Source organism: Archocentrus centrarchus, unplaced genomic scaffold (assembly GCF_007364275.1).
Source record: "Archocentrus centrarchus isolate MPI-CPG fArcCen1 unplaced genomic scaffold, fArcCen1 scaffold_26_ctg1, whole genome shotgun sequence".
NCBI classification, from domain to species: Eukaryota; Metazoa; Chordata; class Actinopteri; order Cichliformes; family Cichlidae; genus Archocentrus; species Archocentrus centrarchus.
The window spans coordinates 7538861-7561479 of record NW_022060256.1 but is presented as its reverse complement, the minus strand read 5'-3'; the positions used below and the strand labels follow the sequence as shown (position 1 = coordinate 7561479).

The 22619-nt window shown below is 42.6% G+C and overlaps 2 protein-coding genes across 2 annotated transcripts in view; one reads left to right on the top strand and one right to left on the bottom strand.

Moving 5' to 3' along the window:
- Positions 1 to 18880, bottom strand: part of LOC115775917 (complement C5-like) — a 118730-nt gene extending 99850 nt beyond the window's left edge. The window contains exons 1-10 of the mRNA XM_030723436.1: positions 18761 to 18880; positions 9485 to 9680; positions 9240 to 9393; positions 6263 to 6333; positions 6079 to 6176; positions 5919 to 6001; positions 5744 to 5834; positions 5549 to 5657; positions 1227 to 1359; positions 1026 to 1141 (exon numbers count right to left, since the gene is read on the bottom strand). Of these exons, the coding sequence (XP_030579296.1) occupies positions 1026 to 1141; positions 1227 to 1359; positions 5549 to 5657; positions 5744 to 5834; positions 5919 to 6001; positions 6079 to 6176; positions 6263 to 6333; positions 9240 to 9393; positions 9485 to 9680; positions 18761 to 18828 (1119 nt within the window). The 5' untranslated portion in view covers positions 18829 to 18880. The remainder of the gene's footprint in view (positions 1 to 1025; positions 1142 to 1226; positions 1360 to 5548; positions 5658 to 5743; positions 5835 to 5918; positions 6002 to 6078; positions 6177 to 6262; positions 6334 to 9239; positions 9394 to 9484; positions 9681 to 18760) is intronic.
- An 888-nt stretch (positions 18881 to 19768) lies between these two features.
- LOC115776049 (uncharacterized) lies at positions 19769 to 22196 on the top strand. Its single transcript, XM_030723652.1, has 4 exons — positions 19769 to 20616; positions 21377 to 21541; positions 21636 to 21854; positions 21931 to 22196. The coding sequence occupies exons 1-4, from the start codon at positions 19934 to 19936 to the stop codon at positions 22136 to 22138; spliced, it is 1275 nt and encodes a 424-aa protein (XP_030579512.1). The 5' UTR covers positions 19769 to 19933; the 3' UTR covers positions 22139 to 22196.
- Positions 22197 to 22619: the final 423 nt, after the last annotated feature.

Genomic DNA, 22619 nt, shown 5'->3' with positions numbered 1-22619 from the left:
CGTCGTTGTTTTAAATGTGCTTTATAAATAAACTTGACTTGACTTGACTTGACTTAAAGGAATACTCGGCTCTACAGAGCTCTGACTCTTTGTCAGCCTGGCTACAGTGCTGAAAACAAACCTGGGGTTGTTCTTATTTTCTTCAATCAATGATAAAGGGTAAGATATTCTAGGTTTTTTTTTGTTTGTTTGTTTTTTTTTAATAGAGCAACAACCTCATTGGTTGCTGATGTGAATTATTATTTTACCAAATTCATGTTTAGCCTTTAGTCAGCAGTTTCAGGTGTTCTTCTATGTCGCCTGCTCTGGCCCTCGTAAGACATCCGACTATGGTTGCTGGTGTCGCTAGCTTCACGTTTCTTAAATCGGGTGTGTCCACAAGTGGAGAAGAACAGATAGAGATGTGACTGGGTTGGTGGTGTACCTTCCTCCTCACAGTCACCCAGCCAGCCTGATTTCCCAGCTGCTCTGGATCTGCTCGGGAAAAGCTATTGGTGGCTAAGCTACCTTGGTCTGCACCGACTACAAGGGCCTGGCAAGCTACAGGAGTTTCCAGGGTGTGGAGCAGAGTCTCCAGTTCAGTTAGCCTAGCCTCCAAGGCTACAAATACAATATATTCATTTCAAGTATCGTTACTGATAAAGGAGGCCAAGGAGTAACTAAATGAAAGCAAAGAAGAATAGAGTTTAGAGAAAAGCAATGATGTTAAATGATTAGATTAGATTAGATTAGATTAGATTAGATTAGATTAGATTCAACTTTATTATCATTATACACAAGTATACAAGGAAAATACAAAGAATTGAAATTGCAGTTGTCACTTGTGCTACTTATGCTCCCATTGGCTGTTATGGGCAAATATTTTGGGGATGTGAAATGCTCCAAAAAAGCAGCAGTTGTGTTGTTGAAATTTGGTCTGATGTGCCACAATATGGGCCATCAAACAACCTTCAAATTACAAACTTTCTCCTGCTGAACAACCGTCAGGTGCACTGGAACCACATGTTAAAAATAAAGAGACACACCTGAATCTTATAAGGAAGCCCAGGCTTGATAAATGGGGGCGTCGACACCAGGCTCAGGCTGTAAGGTGATTTGACAAACTTCACCGCAGCAAACTCTGTTTCCTGAATAATACCACCTGAGAAACAAAAACAGGTCCCCCACAAAGTAAGTATTTAAATAATTAAAATAGTCATGTCAAGAGCAGAGTGATCCGTGCATACCTTCGCTCTCCTCCACCAGTACAGCTATGTACAGGTACTTCCCCACCAGGCTGTTGAGGTCTTTTGGTCCATCGTGTTGGGACAGAATATTCTCCATGTTAATATTCACATCCACTTCACCCAATGGGGACAACTGAAGGGGACACACGCAAACAACACTTATAAGAAACATGGACCCAGATCTGAAAACAACAGATATGAGTTGATGAGAATCACCTGGAGGAGGACTGTGTGACTTTCTGAGCTAATTAGGCTGCTAGAATAAATTTTTCTTTTCTTCTTTCAACAGTATGCAGGCACAAGTCAAAGTGTCTCCAAACTTTTGACTGGTATGGTACATTTTCTTTAAAAAAGAAAAAACAGTGATCTTCTGCATTCTGCATTCTCAGCCTGAATTACTCTGGGTAAAGTGCAGATCTCAAGATTCTTGAAATGTGATCTGGTTCTCAAAAAACGCTAGCACCCTTTTGGTGGTAAGGAGTTCCTGAGTTGGACAGAAGCAAGTTTGCAAAGACCCCCTGGCTTCAGAACCTGACTATCCCAATGAAGTCCATTTGAATGAGGACTACTTAAACTAGGATTACAGGTCAGGACAGGTCTGTCCCTATAAGAACCCAAAACCTTAGCCGATTTAAATTGGACTGCCAGTCGCTTCAAAATATTCTCGATCTACAGCAAAACATCATTTCTAGCACTCTTGCCGTGCTTGGAAAACTTTCTAGAAGTCTCATTTTCTCTGAGATACACTCTGGATCTCCTCTGCCAAACAGTGACCCTTCAACTTCATTTTCAGTTTGGGGAAGTTGAAAGGCAGCCAAATGTTAGTAGGGCAGATGGAGGCAGACTGCGTGGGCACATTGGCATGATGGTGAAACCAGCTGCCATTGAGCCATTGCATTTCAGATCATTTGTGACAAACATGTTCTCTTCTGCAGCTCAGAACTTTGTTGAACTGTGAAATTGTGAGATATGACAAATCCCGACTCAAGACAGTTACTGCTGGGACCTGCTGCAATCACTTGACCGTGCAGTCCTCCTTTTATACATAACAGAAACAGTCACCTGACTTTTTGATTATCCTTGTATTACTTTGAGCACATTATAACAAGGCAAACAACATTTTTCAGTGGCGCTCCTGTGGGTAACAGCTGGTACTTGGGAAAACATTGTTTAGGCCAGTGTTTCTCAAACTGTTTCCCACTGGTGGGGAAAAGTCATACGGAACAAATGTTGAACATCAGATACAGAGCATCTGACGGTGGAATGAGGAAATGTTAGCAGGTATGCAAGCACAGCGAGTACCAAAACTGTCCACCATCACCGTCTGCTGTGTAAATAAGAATAAGATAATAAGAAGAAAGCCTTCAGGGCTGGCAACAGGGAGGAGGTGAGAACGATCCAGAGGGAACTTAAAACAACAATTAGGGAGGCTAAAAACAATTATAGGAGGAAGCTGGAGCTGAAACTCCAGCAGAACAACATGAGGGAAGTATGGAGTGGAATAAGAACCATCACTGGCTTCAGGACCAGCAACAACAGGGGAATGGAGGGCAGTGTGGACAGGGCCAATGAGCTAAATCTGTTCTTTAACAGGTTTGACACTGCAGGCTCTGTCATCCCTCGTCCAGACAGCTCTGCTGCCGGTCTCCAGAAGTCCACTCCACCCCCACCCACCCCCACACTTCACAATAGCCTGCTTCCTTCCTGTGATGGCCCTCTTGACGTCTCCACCCCTCCCCCACCCGCCACCTCTACAGTTAGTCTCACTGCTGACCAAGTGAGAAGACAACTTAAGAGACTCCACACAAACAAGGCTGCAGGCCCTGACGGGGTCTCCCCCAGGGTGCTTAAAGCCTGTGCCACCCAGCTTTGTGGAGTACTGCACCATGTCTTCAATATGAGCCTGGATCTTCAGAGGGTCCCTGTGATGTGGAAGACATCTTACATCGTTCCGGTCCCGAAGATGACGCGACCCAGTGACGTCAAGGATTACAGGCCAGTGGCACTGACTTCCCACATAATGAAGACCATGGAGAGGCTCGTCCTGGATCAGCTCCGGCCCATGGTCCAGTCATTTCTGGACCCCCTCCAGTTCGCCTACCAGCCCCGCCTGGGAGTTGAGAACGCCATTATCTACCTGATAAACCGAGTCTATGCTTACCTAGATAAGCCGGCCAGCACTGTGAGGGTCATGTTCTTTGACTTCTCAAGTGCATTCAACACCATTCAGCCTGCTCTTCTGGGTGATAAGTTGACAGCGATGCAGGTAGATGTCCCCCTTGTGTCCTGGATTGTTGACTACCTGACTGGCAGACCACAGTATGTACGCCTGCAGCACTGTGTGTCTGACAGAGTAGTTAGCAACACTGGAGCCCCACAAGGGACTGTCCTCTCTCCCTTCCTCTTCACCCTCTACACCACAGACTTCAGCTACTGCTCAGAGACCTGCCATCTTCAAAAGTTTTCTGATGACTCTGCAATAGTTGGATGTATCAGCAGGGGTCATGAGGATGAGTAAAGGAGGACAGTGAAGGACTTTGTCACATGGTGCAAGGGGAACCATCTAGAGCTCAACGTGACAAAGACAAAGGAACTGGTGGTGGACTTGAGGAAAGACAAGGCACCGGTGGCCCCTATGTCCATCGGGAGGGTCAGTGTGGACACCGTAGAGGACTACAAATATCTGGGAGTACACATTGACAACAAACTGGACTGGGCTAAGAACACTGATGCCCTATACATTAAGGGCCAAAGTCGCCTCTATTTTCTGAGACGCCTGAGGTCCTTCAACATCTGCCGGACTATGCTCAGGATCTTCTATGAGTCTGTGGTGGTGAGTGCCATCCTCTATGCTGTTGCATGCTGGGGCAGCAGACTGAGGGCAGCAGACGCCAACAGACTCAATAAACTGATCCACAAAGCCAGTGATGTGGTGGGAGTGGAGCTGGATTCGCTTATGGCAGTGTCGGAGAGGAGGATGCTGTCTAAGCTGCAGGCCATTATGAACAATGGCTCCCACCCACTCTACAACACAGTGATGGGACACAGGAGCACATTCAGTGCAAGACTCATCCCACCAAAATGCACCACAGAGCGCCACAGGAGGTCATTTCTACCTGTGGCCATCAGACTCTATAACTCCTCCCTTAATAGATGACATTGTGGTTCATCAGTGTCATTCATTTATCAGTATTCAATTGTACATAAAATTGTTTAAATTTCCACATACATTGTACATACACTTATACATTGTACAAAAAGGACTGTGCATATATATATATATATAATGACACCTATTTAAAAATTATTTTTTTTTTGCACTCACAAGTTTCATATGTGTATAGATTTAGATGTGTTTATAGTCAAATTATCTCTTTAGTCTTTATATTTTTATGCCTTAGTGTATGTTATTGTGTTTTTGGTTTACTCGTCTAAATGAAACGGTTGCAGCTGTAACAACAGAAATTTCCCTCTGGGATCAATAAAGTATTCTGATTCTGATTCTGATAAATAGAGCCGTCGCTTTGCCCTTCGCCACCGAGGGGGATCCCCCCTCCTGGACCGCGCTTTACGTGGAGCATGAAAAGATTTGATCCAGTGAAGTGGGGCATGATGGAAAAGTCTGAGAACCACTGGTTTAGATATACTGTATTTGGGGTCACATCATCAGAAATGATCTCTGTGATGATGATGCAAAAGCAAATATTCTAAATTCTACAGGTGTACATATGATGTTAAAATAGCTCTACTTCCAGCCTGTTTGTGTATTATACAGCACGTTTACGATGGACTTACAGTATATCAAATGAAAAAGCTTCAGGTGGAATTAATGACGCATTCACACCTAATGTCCGTGACAGTAATGTTCTTACTTTTCATGATTTGCTGAGAAATTTCATCCATAAATTTATGTGCTGATTGACTGATTCAGAAAATCTGCTCCAAAAAGTTTTAACTGAACCTTCTTTAAATGATACAAGATATTTTTCCTGCTTCTACAAAGACTGGAATAATTGTCTGTTTATTCTGTAATAGCTGATGATTGGGTTTTTGTTATTTTTTATTTAAATGGACAATAATCTCTGAAATAAATTAAAGTTATTATTGGTATACAAATCTAAATCTTTTAAAAACCATGAGATTAATAAACCAGCCGTCCTGAAAAAGTGAAACATTTTGATACCTGAACAGTTTCTGTAAAAGTATGCAGGAGAAATGCACAAAAACATGTGGAAGAATAAAGGATAACAACAGCAACTAATAATAATATTAATATTAATAATAATAATAATAATAATAATAATAGTATTTATGTCTCTTACACTTTCTCTGATGACAGAGTTTGAGATGATAACTGGAGGATTTTTTCCGCTAACATAGCCATAGCGCAGAAACACCTCACCATCATCCACTGGAGCACCATGGAGATACCTGGGACAGGTAAAATACCAGCTGAGTGTAACTGACAGCATCAAATGATTTAAAAGTTTTAAAATGGCGTTGGGATGTTTATTTACTTGGCGGAGACCTTGAAGTTGAAATTAGTGAAGAAATTGTGACTGATGTAGTTTGCTTCTGGTTCCACAAGGATGGAGATACTGGGAAGAACTGATGCAGAATGAAAGCAGTTAATAATTTATGTTTTATGCTTCATAATTTATCATCAGTTTGGCTCATGAGATTTTAATATACCATATTCTCTAACTTCAAAGTCAGTTGTTGCAGTTGTGGTGAAATCATTTGAGTAAGAAGCTTCAATGGACCAAATCCCCAACCTGGAATCACAACCTGGAATTAGTGTAAATACACATGTGTGTGTAGTTTATTGTTTTTATTTATTTTCATTTCTTACTTTGGGTTGATGGGGATCTTGAAAGGGTTTTGGAGAGATGGGATTCCATTGTTCACATCAACCATCTCCACAATGTCCACTGTGGTACGATCTGGGTCCTGCAGGGGGGGCGTGTAGGATATTATGAAACAGGTCGCAACATATCAGTGCCCCCTTCAGGTACATGTGACATCTTCCCACTCACCTTAAAGGTCAGGAAGACGCTGCGATTAGCTGGCCTCAGCTCCTGGTTCAAGGAGAATGCCCTCACTTTCACTGGACACAGAAACACAGCCAAAAATGAGTGGACAGAGAACAGCTTTTTTTAAATCTTATTTAACCACTTTAATTTATTCAGATAATGGGGAACCTAAATGAGGACCATCTGAATTTTTGAAGGAATTAGAACTATCTAAGTAGGTAAACCAGGACAAAGACAACCTGAAAGATAAAAACTGACCCTGAGCTGTCCTCTTGTGCCATATCCCTGTTCGTGTAGCCTACTTATCATCAGTATGTCCTGGTTCCTCAACACCTGACAAAGACCCGAGCAGTGTCTGAGCTGGTATGGCTTCAGTTATATATATACCTTCCAAGGTAGGTGGGAGGGGTAGAGGTGGGAGGCCTAGCCTGGGGGACACTTACTGTATACATTCCCTGGGTGGTATTCGACCTATTGTTCCAAAGACAGTAGTGTCCCCACTGCTGTTCAGCATTGGCCTGAAGCCGCTCAGCCAGATCATTAACAAGACTGGCTACGTATACCAACTACTACAACTACAACTGAGCAAACATCAGCCACCTCCTCTACATGGATGACATCATGCTGTATGCCAGATGTGAACTGATCCACACCAGTAGGATCTACAGCACTGACATCACAATGTCATTCGGACTGGAGAAATGTAATCAATTGGTTAACAAAGATGGGCAAGGTAGTCAGAACTGAGGGGATTGCACTACCAGTGGGCAACATTGCAGTCACTGAGGACAGCTACAAAAACCTTGGATTTCCACAGGAAAATGGGAACCATCAAGAAGCTGCTAGGAAATCTGGAAACACCAAATACCTAGAGAGAGTAAGGTAAGTCCTGAGGCATCAGGTGAATGGGAAAAACACTTGGTGGCACTCACTAGGTGTTGGCTCTCACTGCAGTATCACTTCCTTTTCATGTTCCAGCACTGTAGAGGGCTTTTTATAGAGCAACAAACTGTTTTTCCAGGCTAAACCAAGATGTTCTAAATTAATGAGATGACACTTCCTCTCCAGCTTCTGTTTAAACTGCACGTTTGTGAGTTATACCAAGGAGTCAGGCACTTCAGATTTGAAGCTTCCTTTTTCAGAGGAGCCACAGCATCCTGAGTCATACGTAGTGAGAATGTAAAGCTATTGATGAGATAATTGACCTCTGCACTGTTTTGGCACATGGTACTGAAGAAGATAATAATAATATTAATAATAATTATCATTACTATTAAAAATTATTATTACTGATATTATATTATTAATGGAGGAATTATTCATTACAGTACTTTCAGAAAAACTTCTACTGTAATGATATTTATTCCCCACTGTAATCCCTTCTACTGTAATCCATTACAGTGAATTTAAACGTTAAGAAATGATCCGCACTTTGAGGCAACTGTTGTGATTTGGAGCTATATAAATAAAACTGAATTAAATTGAATCAGACAGGAGGGGGCCTTCAGGAAATATAGTTAAATGTTTCTATGCGATATGTCAGGACAAAATCCAGAGTGGGCTCATTTACATTTTGAGAGAAGCCAGTTGAATCTAAAAATAGATTAAATGCAGTGTTGAGGCTGTCATTTTCAGCATCTACATCCATCCATTCATCCATCCATCCATCCATCCATCCATCCATCCATTCACTTCCACTTATCCTGTTCAGGGTCGCGGGGGGGCTGGAGCATATCCCAGCTGTCATAGGGTGAGCGGCAGGGTACACCCTGAACAGGTCACCAGCCTGTCGCAGGGCTAACACAGAGAGACAGACGACCATCCACACTCACACCTATGGGCAAGTTAGTACAGCCAATTAACCTAAGATCAGCTGTAGTGGCTCTGCCACAGTCTTTGGACTGTGGGAGGAAACCGGAGTACCCGGAGAAAACCCACGCAGACATGGGGAGAACATGCGAACTCCACACACAGAGAGAGGGAGGGGCCCAGCCCAATTCCAGTTGGTATTGTAACTGTGAGGCAGCAGTGCTAACCACCGTACTGCCTCAACTCAACTCAACTCAACTCGTCTTGAGGTGCTTTATATTGTAGGTAAAAATGCTACAAATAAAACAAGTTTTTCAATTTTCCAATTAGGGTGGAGTCAGAGTTTCAAATTCAAATTGAATTAAAACTCTGTCTGTTTTACTCTTTGGTGCATTTGAGGATGCTATATTGATATTTCTTTGTGAATTTTTATGCTTAAATAGTTTTTTGCTGGTTTTTGGTGGTCTGGGAGCAGGCACAGGGGATTTGGGGGATGGCAGGAGGACAGAAGCTGCAGAGAGGCGTGTTAACTCTGCAGCTTCCTGGTCTCAACCCTGGACACACACACACACACACACACACACACACACACACACACACACACACACACACACACACACACACACACATACACACACACACACACACACACACACACAAACCAAATAAATTGTTAGGTGGGGTCAATGAAGTTAACCATAGTTGTGTTGTTGTTTAGTGAGTGAACCTCATTTTGAGTTGGGCCTTGTTGAGTAGCTACTTTTTGTATTTCCTTATATCATTTTAGTTACGGACATTGTTGATGATTTTTTTATTCAGTTTTTACACTTTTGCCTTTCTGCCTCACTGCTTGGTCCCTGAAAACACTGCATGATCTCTCATCACTGCTAGTCTCTTCCTTTGTGCACACAGGAGATCACATGCACATGGGAACTCTTTAGAGCCGTCATATCATCTGTGCAACATACTAAACCCTCTAGCCTCAGATCCTCATCTCAGTTTGCGGGTTTATGAGCAGATAAGGACCACCTGAACAAAGACCATCCTAACTTTGTGCTTTCCAAGCTGTGATGTAGGGCTGTGTCCAGCTACCTGAGTCTAAAGATCGATTATAAAGCATAAGATTAATAAGGAGAAGGCTGCGGCCTGAACTGGGACAAACTTGTCTCACCACTCTGAAGCGGTGTGTACAGCGGTTTGTCGGTTTGGATGAACAGGAAGCCATTGGCACGATTGATGGGCACAGACTGGTGCTGGTTGATCGTATCTGATTGCACATGGAGAACCACATCAGTCACACTCTTGTCTAACTGGTTTGGGTATAGCTGGAGAGACAACAAAAGGAAGTGACATCATCATTATTTCAGATGCTTTCAGATAAACCGCAGGTGCTAGCCTGTATGCGTCATGTCTCACCCGGACTTTGGCATCAGCCTGGTGGTTATTTTGTGCGTTGAGGGTCACAACTTCCTGAGCCAGAACCTTGTGATTTGGAGCCATCGATGTCTTCAGGAACACGTAGACGGTGACCTCATCTGTAAAACCAAACAGCTGCACCACCACGGTCTCCAGGGCGTCCAAGCGGAACGAGAGAGGCGCTGATATCAGATACCTGAGAGGGCAGATGTTTTAATGTGGCGCATGTTTGTGTTGTTATTAGTGTGTATCATTAGTTTGGTATTTTTACCTTTGTCTTTAGTGGCTTACATTGTAATATTTGCACATATGCATTGCCGATTTTATTCTCTTTGTAAACTGGAATGACTGCTCTTTGTACACCTCCAGTGTGTGTACATGCACGTCTATCCAGACTTGTATGAATTATGAATTTGATTTGAAAAAAGTGTATTCATGCTATGCCGGTGTTCTGCATTTACTTTAATGAGTCAAATACAAAAATAATTGTCCTCCAGTGACTCAGAGCTAACACTCCATGCAAGCCAAGAGCTACTTTCTCACCAAACATCCCTGGAAGTTCAAGATTCTCAATGTGGGAACTTTCCAACAAGTTTCAATTCAATTCAATTCAATTTTATTTATATAGCACCAAATCACAACAAACTGTCGCCTCAAGGCGCTTTGTATTGTGGGTAAAGACCCTACAATAATACAGAGAAAACCCAACAGTCAAAACGACCCCCTATGAACAAGCACTTGGCGACAGTGGAAAGGAAAAACTCCCTTTTAACAGGAAGAAACCTCCAGCAGAACCAGGCTCAGGGAGGGGCAGTCATCTGCCGCGACCGGTTGGGCTGAGGGGAGAGAAAGACATGCTGTGGAAGAGATCCAGAGATTAATATCAATTAATGATTAAATGCAGAGTGGAGTATAAACAAAGTAAATAAGGTGAATGAGAGACAGTGCATTATGTGAACCCCCCAGCAGACTAGGCCTATAGCACCATAACTAAGGGATGGTTCAGGGTCACCTGATCCAGCCCTAACTATAAGCTTTATCATAAAGGAAAGTTTTAAGCCTAATCTTAAAAATAGAGAGGGTGTCTGTCTCCCGAATCCAAGCTGGAAGCTGGTTCCACAGAAGAGGCGCCTGAAAGCTGAAGGCTCTGCCTCCCATTCTACTCTTAAGTATCCGAGGAACCACAAGTAAGCCAGCAGTCTGAGAGCGAAGTGCTCTATTGGGGTGATATGGTACTATGAGGTCTTTGAGATAAGATGGTGCCTGATTATTCAAGACCTTGTATGTGAGGAGAAGAATTTTAAATTCTATTCTAGATTTAACAGGGAGCCAATGAAGAGAAGCCAATATGGGAGAAATCTGCTCTCTCTTTCTAGTCCCTGTCAGTACTCTAGCTGCAGCATTTTGGATCAGCTGAAGGCTTTTCAGGGAGCTTTTAGGACAGCCTGATAATAATGAATTACAATAGTCCAGTCTAGAAGTAATAAATGCATGAATTAGCTTTTCAGCATCACTCTGAGAAAGGATGTTTCTAATTTTAGAAATATTGTGCAAATGCAAAAAAGCGGTCCTACATATTTGTTTAATATGTGCATTGAAGGACATATCCTGGTCAAAAATGACTCCAAGACTTCTCACAGTGTTACTGGAGGCCAAAGTAATGCCATCCAGAGTAAGTATCTGGTTAGACACCATGTTTCTAAGATTTGTGGGGCCGAGAACAAGAATTTCAGTTTTATCTGAATTTAGAAGCAGGAAATTAGAGGTCATCCAGGCCTTAATATCTTTAAGACATTCCTGCAGTTTAACTAATTGATGTGTGTCATCTGGCTTCATTGATAGGTAAAGCTGAGTATTATCTGCATAACAATGAAAATTGATGCAGTGCTTTCTAATAATACTGCCTAAGGGAAGCATGTATAATGTAAATAAAATTGGTCCTAGCACAGAACCCTGTGGAACTCCATAATTAACCTTAGTGTGTGAAGAAGACTCCCCATTTACATGAACAAATTGGAGTCTATGAGATAAATATGATTCAAACCACTGCAGTGCAGTACCTTTAATACCTATAGCAAGCTCTAATCTCTGTAATAAAATGTTATGGTCAACAGTATCAAAAGCTGCACTGAGGTCCAACAGGACAAGAACAGAGATGAGTCCACTGTCAGAGGCTCTAAGAAGATCATTTGTAACCTTCACTAATGCTGTTTCTGTACTGTGATGAATTCTGAAACCTGACTGAAACTCTTCAAATAAACCGTTCCTCTGCAGATGATCAGTTAGCTGTTTTACAACTACTCTTTCAAGAATCTTTGAGAGAAAAGGAAGGTTGGAGATTGGCCTATAATTAGCTAAGACAGCTGGGTCAAGTGATGGCTTTTTAAGTAGAGGTTTAATTACAGCCACCTTGAAGGTCTGTGGTACATAGCCAACTAATAAAGACTGATTGATCATTTTTAAGATTGAAGCATCAATAATTGGAAAGACTTCTTTGAACAGTCTAGTAGGAATGGGATCTAACAAACATGTTGCTGGTTTGGAGGAAGTAACTATTGAAGTTAACTCTGAAAGATCAACTGGAGCCAAAGAGTCTAAACAAATACCAGCAGTGCTGAAAGCAGCCGAACATGAAGAATAATCTTTGAGATGGTTATGAATAATTTTTTCTCTAATGTCTAAAATTTTATTTGTAAAGAAATCCATGAAGTCATTACTAGTTAACGTGAAAGGAATACTCGGCTCTACAGAGCTCTGACTCTTTGTCAGCCTGGCTACAGTGCTGAAAAGAAACCTGGGGTTGTTCTTATTTTCTTCAATTAATGATGAATAGTAAGATGTCCTAGCTTTATGGAGGGCTTTTTTATAGAGCAACAAACTCTTTTTCCAGGCTAAATGAGCATCTTCTAATTTAGTGAGACGCCATTCCCTCTCCAGCTTTCGGGTTATCTGCTTTAAGCTGTGCGTTTGTGAATTATACCACGGAGTCAGGCACTTCTGATTTGAAGCTTTCCTTTTCAGAGGAGCCACAGTATCCAAAGTTATACGCAGTGAGGATGTAAAACTATTGACGAGATAATCGACCTCACTGGGAGCAGAGTTTAGGTAGCTGCTCTGCACTGTGTTGGCACATGGCACTGAAGAGCATAACAATGAAGGAATTAGATCCTTAAACTTAGTTACAGCACTTTCAGAAAGACTTCTACTGTAATAAAACTTATTCCCCACTGCTGTGTAATCCATTAAAGTAAATGTAAATGTTACTAAGAAATGATCAGACAGGAGGGAGCTTTCAGGGAATACTGTTAAGTCTTCAGTTTCTATGCCGTATGTTAGGACAAGATCCAGAGTATGATTAAAGTGGTGGGTGGGCTCCTTTACATTTTGAGAGAAGCCAATTGAATCTAACAATAGATTAAATGCAGTGTTGAGGCTGTCATTCTCAGCATCTACATGGATGTTAAAATCACCCACTATAATTATTTTATCTGATATGAGCACTAAATCAGATAAAAAGTCTGAGAAATCAGACAGAAACTCTGCGTAAGGACCAGGTGGACGATAGATAATAACAAATAAAACAGGTTTTTGATTTTCCCAATTAGGATGGACAAGACTAAGAGTCAGGCTTTCAAAAGAATTAAAACTTTGTCTGGGTCTTTGATTAATTAATAAGCTGGAATTGAAGATTGCAGCTACTCCTCCTCCTCGACCTGTGCTTCGAGCATTCTGACAGTTACTGTGACTCGGGGGTGTTGATTCATTTAAACCAGTGGTCCCCAAACTTTTTCCTGCAAGGGCCAAATAACTTTTCCCTTCTCTGATGGGGGGCCGGGTCAGTTTGAAATAGAAAGTGTGACAATTGCAGGGGTACCTCAACATAAACATTTATTGTTTTCAGAAAACGACACATAACCAAACATTAATAACCCTTTCCGGGATCTTCACAGAAAAAAAAAGTCAGGAAATAAATAAATAATAACACTATTAACAAACTAAATAACACTATTTACAAAATAAATAACACTATTTATGAAATAATAACCAAATAACCCTCTCTGGGTTCTTCACAGAAAAAAAAGTCTGTGGAACATTAATTTTATGTTGTGCCGTGCACATCTTAACAGGTAAAGTTGTCAGAGCAGAATCTCTTTCTTAAATGACTCATATCAGCAGTCTTTCAAAGTTCTTGTGTTCCTTCCTTATAAGGAAGGTTCCAGAAGGCTTGTAGATACTGCTGTTTGCAGCTTTCTCTCTCATCAACTTCCCTGTGAAAACCACAAAGCAAGTAGGCTGAGAAACCAAACTCAGTGATACAGCACCTACACAGCACATTACATTTTACTACCAGTATAGTTGTGGGGATGGATTTTATCCCAGTAGATTTTATTATGATCATATTTGTTTATACTCAGAATGACTCATTCAAGTCCCAAAAGTGAGCTTACCTATGTATGTTCATCAGTGTGAACTGTGGGCCTGCATCTGGCTGGTGAGAAGTTGAATGTCAGGTTCCATTCTAGTCACAGCTAGTCTCAAACACTGATGCAGATGTTCATCTGTCAATCTTGATCTCATCGGAGTTTTCAGGAGTGTCATGTGTGAAAAGGTTTGCTCGCAGATATACGTGCTACCAAAAAGTGTGGACATCTTCATTGCGTGTTTTTTTATGTTAGGGTACGTGTCATTTGGGAGGGCGGCATAGAAGTCAATAAGACTGTTGGGCTTGAACGCGTCTTTCAGAACATCACAGTTCTGTAACTCGGCCAACTCAAACTGATAAGAAGGCTGGGCTTCATCGATGTCGGCAACAAAGGGGTTCTGGAAAAGACGGATTTCTTTTGCATTAACATGTAGTTCACGGAATCGCACACCGAACTCCGCCTTCAGCATTTCCAGTGCTTCCACACACTTTTCAGTTGGGAACGGGACCGCTGGGTTCTCTGCAGAGAGGTTTTGGGTAGCAGGGAGATGGATGAAGTTGTGCTTTTTCACTTGTTCCAAAAGCAGCGCTAGTTTCACCTCAAATGCTTTTATGTGGGAATACATGTCGCAAATGAGTTTCCCCTGGCCTTGTAGCTGCAAGTTAAGGCTGTTCAGCATTTCTGTCACATCTGTTAAAAATGCCAGGTGCCATTTCCACTCTGGGTCCATCAGCTCTGGGACCGTTTTGTCTTTTGAATGAAGAAATGCGTTAATTTCGGGTAGCAGCTCGTAAAAACGCCTCAAAACTCTGCCCCGGCTCAACCATCGGACCTCTGTGTAATACAGCACGTCGCCGTGCGCAGACTCCAGCTCAGACAGGAATTGTTGGAACTCCCTGTGTTTAAGTCCCTTTGCTCTGATGAAGTTTATGCATGACACCACAACCTTCATGACAGAATCCCACTTCAACACTTTGCAGCACAGTGCTTGCTGGTGAATTAAGCAGTGGACTTGTAGCGGGGCGGTGAGACCCCGCTCTTCCATCTCCCGCTTGACGCGTCCTGTTAGACCCCGAGACACGCCCACCATACTAGGAGCCCCGTCAGTCGTGATGCTGGCAAGCTTTGACCAGTCCAGGTCCAACTCCTCCATGGTTTGGCATACTTTGCCGAAAATATCCTCCCCCGTTGTAGTCCCTTTGAGACTTTGGAGGGCTGCCAGCTCCTCGCACATCTCAAAGTTTGCGTTAACTCCACGAATGAAAATTACCAGCTGCGCTGTGTCCTGCACATCTGTGCTCACATCCAGTGCTAATGAAAAAAAGTCAAATTCTTTTGTCTTCTGCTGCAGCTGTGCATACACATTACCCCCGATTTCTTCGATGCGTCTGGTGATTGTACTCGCTGACAGACTCACTGCATTGAAGACATCTTTCTTCTCGGGACACACCTCCTCCGCGACAGCATTCAAACATTTCTTAACAAACTCTCCATCCGTGAAAGGTTTACCGCTGCTTGCTATCATTTGAGCAACCCAAAAGCTGGCCCGAACGGATGACTGGTTCAGCTGAGCTTGGCGTACAAATGTATTCTGCTGAGCTAACAGTCCACTTTTTAACTTTGACAGTTTGTCTGCCCGCATTTGGCCTTGCAAGCTATCATATTTGTCTTTGTGATGGGATTCATAGTGCCGTCGCAGATTGTATTCTTTGAATACCGCCAGCGCCTCTTGACAGATGAGACAAACAGCCTTTTCTTTGCATTGAACAAAAAAATAATCGTTTGTCCACTGCAGGTTAAATACCCTGCATTCTGAATCGATTTTTCTCTTACCTAACCTTTTCGCCATTACAGTGATCCCTCACCTATCGCGGGGTTACGTTCCAGAGACCCCCGCGATAGGTGAAAATCCGGGAAGTAGCGGAGTTATATTATTATTTATATATATTTTAAGGCTTTATAAACCTTTCCCTCACTCATATAAACCTTCTCCACTCTCTTACTACAACTTGAATGATGAAGATGATGAATTATGTAGCTGGGCAGTACTGATGGCGATGAAGGTGGTGCAGTATCTTCGCCCTCCTTAACTTCTGTTTCCACTATTGGCGTAGGCGTAATTGATCTCTTTGTCCCAGTGATGAACATAGTTATGTGTTACAGAATATCTATATACCGCAAAATCCCGCAATATAATGAAAACTCCGTGGAACAGAATTTGTAATTTTATTTTTTTTTTAAATCAACGATAAAGTGAAGCCACAATAAGTGACCTGCAATATAACGAGGTACGACTGTATTACATTCTCTTTGACAGGGGGCAATATTTTTTTCCCTTGGGGTGGGGGTAAGGGGGGTGTTCAGGGGGCCGGGCCAAATGTGAAGGCGGGCCGTAGTTTGGGGACCACTGATTTAAACTAACATATTCATCCTGCTGTAACCAGGTTTCTGTAAGGCAGAATAAATCAATACGTTGATCAATTATTAAATCATTTACTAATAGGGACTTGGAAGAGAGAGACCTAATGTTTAACAATCCACATTTAATTGTTTTATTTTTTGGTGCAGTTGATGAAGCTGTATTATTTATTGTTTTTGAATTTTTATGCTTAAATAGCTTTTTGCTGATTTGAGCTTTGGTTTTTGGTGGTCTGGGAGCAGGCACCGACTCTATGGGGATGGGGTTTTGGGGGGATGGCAGGAGGAGAGAAGCTGCAGAGAGGCGTGTAAGACTGCAACTCTGCTTCCTGGTCTCAACCCTGGGTAGTCAGGTTTTAGGAGGGTTAATAAATTTGGCCAGATTTCTAGAAATGAGAGCTGCTCCATCCAAAGTGGGATGGATGCCGTCTCTCCTAACAAGACCAGGTTTTCCCCAGAAACTTTGCCAATTATCTATGAAGCCCACGTCATTTTTTGGACACCACTCAGACAGCCAGCGATTCAAGGAGAACATGCGGCTAAACATGTCGCTCCTGGTCTGATTGGGGAGGGGCCCAGAGAAAACTACAGAGTCCGACATCGTTTTTGCAAAGTTACACACCGAGTCAATATTAATTTTAGTGACCTCCGATTGGCGTAACCGGGTGTCATTACTGCCGACGTGAATAACGATCTTAACAAATCTACGATTAGCCTTAGCCAGCAGTTTCAAATTTCCATGAATGTCGCCTGCTCTGGCCCCTGGAAGACATTTGACTATGGTCGCCGGTGTCTCTAGCTTCACGTTTCTCAAAACAGAGTCGCCAATAACCAGAGTTTGTTCCTCGGCGGGTGTGTCGCCGAGTGGAGAAAAACGGTTAGAGACGTGAACAGGTTGGTGGTGTACCCGGGGCTTCTGCTTAGGACTACGCTTCCTCCTCACCGTCACCCAGCCGGCCTGTTTTCCCTGCTGCTCGGGATCTGCTGGGGGGGAGCTAACGGCGGCTAAGCTACCATGGTCCGCACCCGCTACAGGGGCCTGGCTAGATGTAGGATTTTCCAGGGTGCGGAGCCGAGTCTCCAGTTCAGAAAGCCTGGCCTCCAGAGCTACAAACAGACTACATTTATTACAAGTACCGTTACTGCTAAAGGAGGCCGAGGAGTAACTAAACATGTGACACCCAGAGCAGGAAAGTGCAGGAGAGACAGGAGAAGAAGCCATGCTGGTAGTGAGTCGGCTAAGGGCTAAGCTACTAGCTGAGCTAAGCTAGCGAATTTCTAAAAACAAATAAAGTGAGTAATGTGAATACAGGTGATTCAGCAAAGAGTATGCTATTTAAAGTAGGTGAAGATTACACTAAAATATGTTATTATCCAGATAAATCGAGTTATACAGATATAACAGCTAACAGACAGCAAAACACTGTGCTCCGAAACAGGAACAGGAAGTGATACAATACCGCAGTGAGAGCCAACACCAAGTGACAGCGCCACCCAATCCAAAGACGTTGTTTACCACAGCTGTTTGTAGATCTCTTCAAAGGTTTAAATGAACCTTTCAGGAACCTTTGCAGCCATCTCACTGTGGGTCTTAAAAATCTACTGGATGTAATTCTGGCTTATTTCAGCCTTCCGTAAACTGTTCTGTAGCTATAGTGTCACTATGTGTCATGCAAACATTGCCCTTTCTACGTGTGTTGTAGATCTTATGATTTAGAAGTAGAGAGCTCAGAAGTTCTGTAGCTTCATGTTGTGTTGAAGGACAGTGAAAAAAGACAAACTTATCTGATGCTGCAAATTTATAATGATGTTGCAAAAAAACTGTTTTGTACACCTATGCTGAAAGCTTCTGACCACCAGAATGTATGACCTTTGAGCAAGGGTGGTTTGGATTGGCTAACTCTCCCCGGGATGTACATGATCCACCTGGTTAAATGTGATTGGTCAAACGAACTTGAACTACAAGCAGAAACGGGAAAGCTTCTGGCACAAAATCCTTATCTGTTTATAGAGGTTATTGATTCTGTGGTCCATAACCTCTTAACATCCACCAGGTTGCCAGCGACCTGTTTGGAATAGATTCCCAGCTAGAATTTTCACCTGCATGGCATATCCAATATCTGGAAGATCAAACTGTAACTAAAATAATTTGACACGAAAGGCAAAACTGTCTAGTTTCTGGAGCTGGACTTCTTTGGCATATGGCTAAAATACAACCTAACCTTAACTCTTAGCTGTCCACTGGTGACCTGGTGGACAGTAAACAGAAATAATTTACTGTAATTCCTTCTGTGCATACCCCTGCAGGTGGACTTTAAATATCACATGAAAATGAACACAGATGTTCAAGCCCCAAACAGCTGAAGAAGTAAATGTAAGGCTGCAGGGTAATAAAAAAATTAATTAACAAGTAATAATGCTTAAATAGACTTACGCCCTGGACTGAGCCTCCGTCCTACAGCAGAGAAGCCACACACACACAAGGAGGACACACACCTTCATCCTGAAGGTGAGTTAGGAAACAAACTGAGCTCTACAGAGATGCCGCTCACTGAGAAAACTGTCTGATAGCACCACACAGCTGGATGTTATAGTTATTAATCAACTCAGCTATTGGCAAATGCCTGAAAGTCATCAATAAAATAGGACAGAGTTAGGAGCTTCTCTGTTTGTGTGTATGTAGTGCTGAGTGTGTTTGTGTGTAACAAAGGTGAGTTTACTCAGGAGGGGTTTTCAGATCTTACCTAACAGTGTTGACACTGAGGTTATCAGCTCCTGAGTCAGACAAGTCCCATCAGAAAGCAAACAGTCTTCTCTTCACTGCTGCAGAAAACACGAAGAACATTTTGGTGACGTTTACTCCAACAAGTTAAAGCAGATTAACAGTGTAAGGTGCTGTTAGGGCAGCACGGTGGTGCGGTGGTCATCACTGGTGCCTCACAGTTAAAATACCATCTAGAAGGCCTGGGCTCAATTCCGCCTGGGCCTCTCTCTGGCCCCCCCCCGGAACAGGATAAGCAAAAGTGAATGGATGGATGGTGCTGTTAGCACCCCCTAGAGGCTGCTGTCTCAGAACAGCCACAACAAGAGCAAGCAACATCTGAAGGCTGAGTCGAGGCCTGTGCAATGAGACCAGATTAGGGTTTGGGTTTTCAGGGTCACAGCAGTGGTTCTGTTCTTATCGGATCAAATGTCATTTTTGACTCATTTTCCAATTATTTTTCGATGGTTAAAATTTCAGGATAAGAAATTCACCTTTTAAAAATTCGATGCAGATATTTTCGTGTACTCAAATTCGATAGGCCAAATTCATACGGTGGCCGGGAGGTGCAAATCAAAATTACAAAATCTGAAACACTTTTACAAGTGGCAAAACAAATTTACATTTTAGAAACAAAATCACATTTTAGAAAACAAATTAACAATACGAGAAACACTTTTACAAGTTCAGAAGAAATTAACATTTCAGAAAACAAATTAACATTTCAGAAAACAAATTAACATCACTCGAAACACTTTTACAAGTGGCAAAATCAACCGGAAAGGGTAGGTACTAACTCCAAGGCTGACCCGGAAGTGATAACGGAAGCGGGCATTTCAACCCAAGATGGACAGCAGTCGAGTGGCGTTTTGCCCGTTTTGCGGGGCACATATGAGTAGATTAACGCGGTTTTGTTTTTCTTGTGGACGGTCCTTAGAGTTTTTAAACGGCACAGAACAGACAGAACGACCAGATATGCTGCAGCAGTGCATACGATATTTTAATGAGGGTCACTCATACGCTGTAATCGTAGACATGATGGCATGTTTACACGGTGTACACATCAGCTTAAGGTCGCTGAAAAGCAAACTGAATGATGCCGGGTTATATCGCAGAAAGGATTTGTCCTCTACCGACGTCATAACTAGAGCAATACGAGTGGAACTTCGTGGACCTGGACAGCTGTTTGGCTACCGCATGATGTGGCAGGTACTCAGACAAAAGTACAATCTGCGAGTGAGGAGGGATCATGTAATGAATTTGCTCCGGGAGCTTAATCCTCAAGGGTGCGAGAGGAGAGCACGCAGAAGGTTTATAAGAAGAACCTACCACTCCATGGGACCGAACTATATGTGGCACGTGGATGGTTATGATAAACTCAAGCCATTCGGTCTGGCACTTTCAGGGTGCATCGATGGATTTTCCCGTAAAGTACTGTGGCTTATATGTGGCGCAACAAATAATGACCCATCTGTGATCGCTCACTATTTCCTGTCATGTGTGCGAAACCTCGGTGTCATCCCCATGAGGGGCTCGACACACGGGGAGCGACGTCGCTCGCTCTCCATTCATTTCCTATGGAGCTTGTGCGATGAGGCGACAATCGCTTGCCCTCCTCCAGCTAAGCGACCGGCGACGTTCGTGCATGTGAAATTTCGAGCTCGTACACGTAGACGTGCACACGCGACCAGGCGACGCGACACAACAAAGTTGGAAAATGTTCTACTTTTGTCGCTGTCGCGTGGCACTAAACCAATCAGCAAGAGTTTCATTGACTGACCAATGAGCGAAGAGTATGCTACACACTGCAGTCTGCAACCACTTTCAGCAGGAAGGAAAGCATCGTTTTAGCTGTGTTTGACTTTCCTATATTATATGACACTTCACGCAGTGATTATCGAGTTAAACATAAAAGGCAGCCACATGAGAACGTGTTGGTGCAAGACTAACGTTAAACAAACGGATAGAGAGGACTTTTGTGCTAATATAGGATGAACGCGAGGTTGTCTTTTTCTTTTGTAGAGGAGACTTAACAGCAAGATTTCTGTCAGTTGCAATAAAATCTTCAGACTCCTCATCTTTATTGCCGTGTCTGACACGGACTGCTTTGAAAATGTCTAAATCCCTCCAGTTTCATAACCAATCACATTTCTTGGAGACGAGTGACGTAAGAGTGCGATTCGCAAAGCTGCCGTCGCTATCGCGTCCCGTGTGTTCGGTTTCACCCCAGTGGCGATGCGACCCATTCGTCGCTGTCGTTTGTCGCTCCCCGTGTGTCGAGCCCATGAGACTGAGAACCGATTGCGGCACGGAGAACGGGACCATGGCCGCAATTCAGTGCACGCTACGCCACCACCACAATGACTACTACTCTGGAGCGTCCAGCCACATGTATGGCTCATCCACAACCAACCAGAGGATTGAGTCCTGGTGGTCCATATTCAGAAAGGGAAGGTAAGTGGTATTCATACTTTAAATTCATTTTGAGTGACCATCGTTTAAACATGGATATGAAAATTATAACACTATATTACTGATTTTTTTATAGGTGTCAGTTCTGGATGGAGCTATTTGCAGACCTTAGAGAAGCTGGATACTTAAATGGGAGTCACGAGCATCAGTGTCTGCTGAGATATTGCTTTGGTGATGTTATTCAGAGGGACTTGGATGAGTGTATGAGACTGTGGAACAGTCACAGGATCCGCCCCTCCAGAACAGCATCATGTCCAGGAGGAGTGCCAAATGAGCTCTACTACTTACCACACAGGTAATACTTTGGTGATAGATGGTATTTTCCATTTTATCATAAATTTAAATGTAATCATATCTTCTCTGTAATATAGGTTTGGCTCCAGAGACTGTGGATTTAAAATCGAAATGACTGAACTGGATGCCTTTCCTGACGTTCATCTGACAAGAGCTCCATGTGGGGACCCAAACATGCAAGAATACTTGGACTTTGCAGTGGAGCACAATCATTTACAGAAGCCAGAACAGTGGCAGTCTTCAACTGAACTATATCTGAAACTAAAAGAAATTGCTCAGCTATGAATTGAAGGGAAGTTTATTGTAATGATGGTGGAACATGTACACAACTTGTCACCCACAGTTTCAGTATTTAAAATTTGGAAATAAATGAATGAAAAACAATTGTCCAAATGCTGTCTGAGGGGAAAAAAAAAAGACATGCTTGCTTACCGCAATTTTAAAGTATTTTAACAAAAGTAACTGCACCTTTAAATGCACATAATACCAACAAAGAACAAAAAACATTTTGAGTCCAAGTTTTCCTGCTTTAACATACCTGATTCAGATGATTGCAGTTTAAAAAAAAAAAAAAGCCTGTTAATCAGTTATTCAGGATTAGGATCTCTGATCTAAAACGTGCAGGGCATTGTGCCTGGATGACCAGGTTTGAAAAACACTACTCTAATGGTTATCTAGCTATATAGTTTATAGACAACCAAATCCTGGACTATTTTGAATTCCAAAGTCCATTTGTGACTTAAACACACTATATGAATCCAGAAAT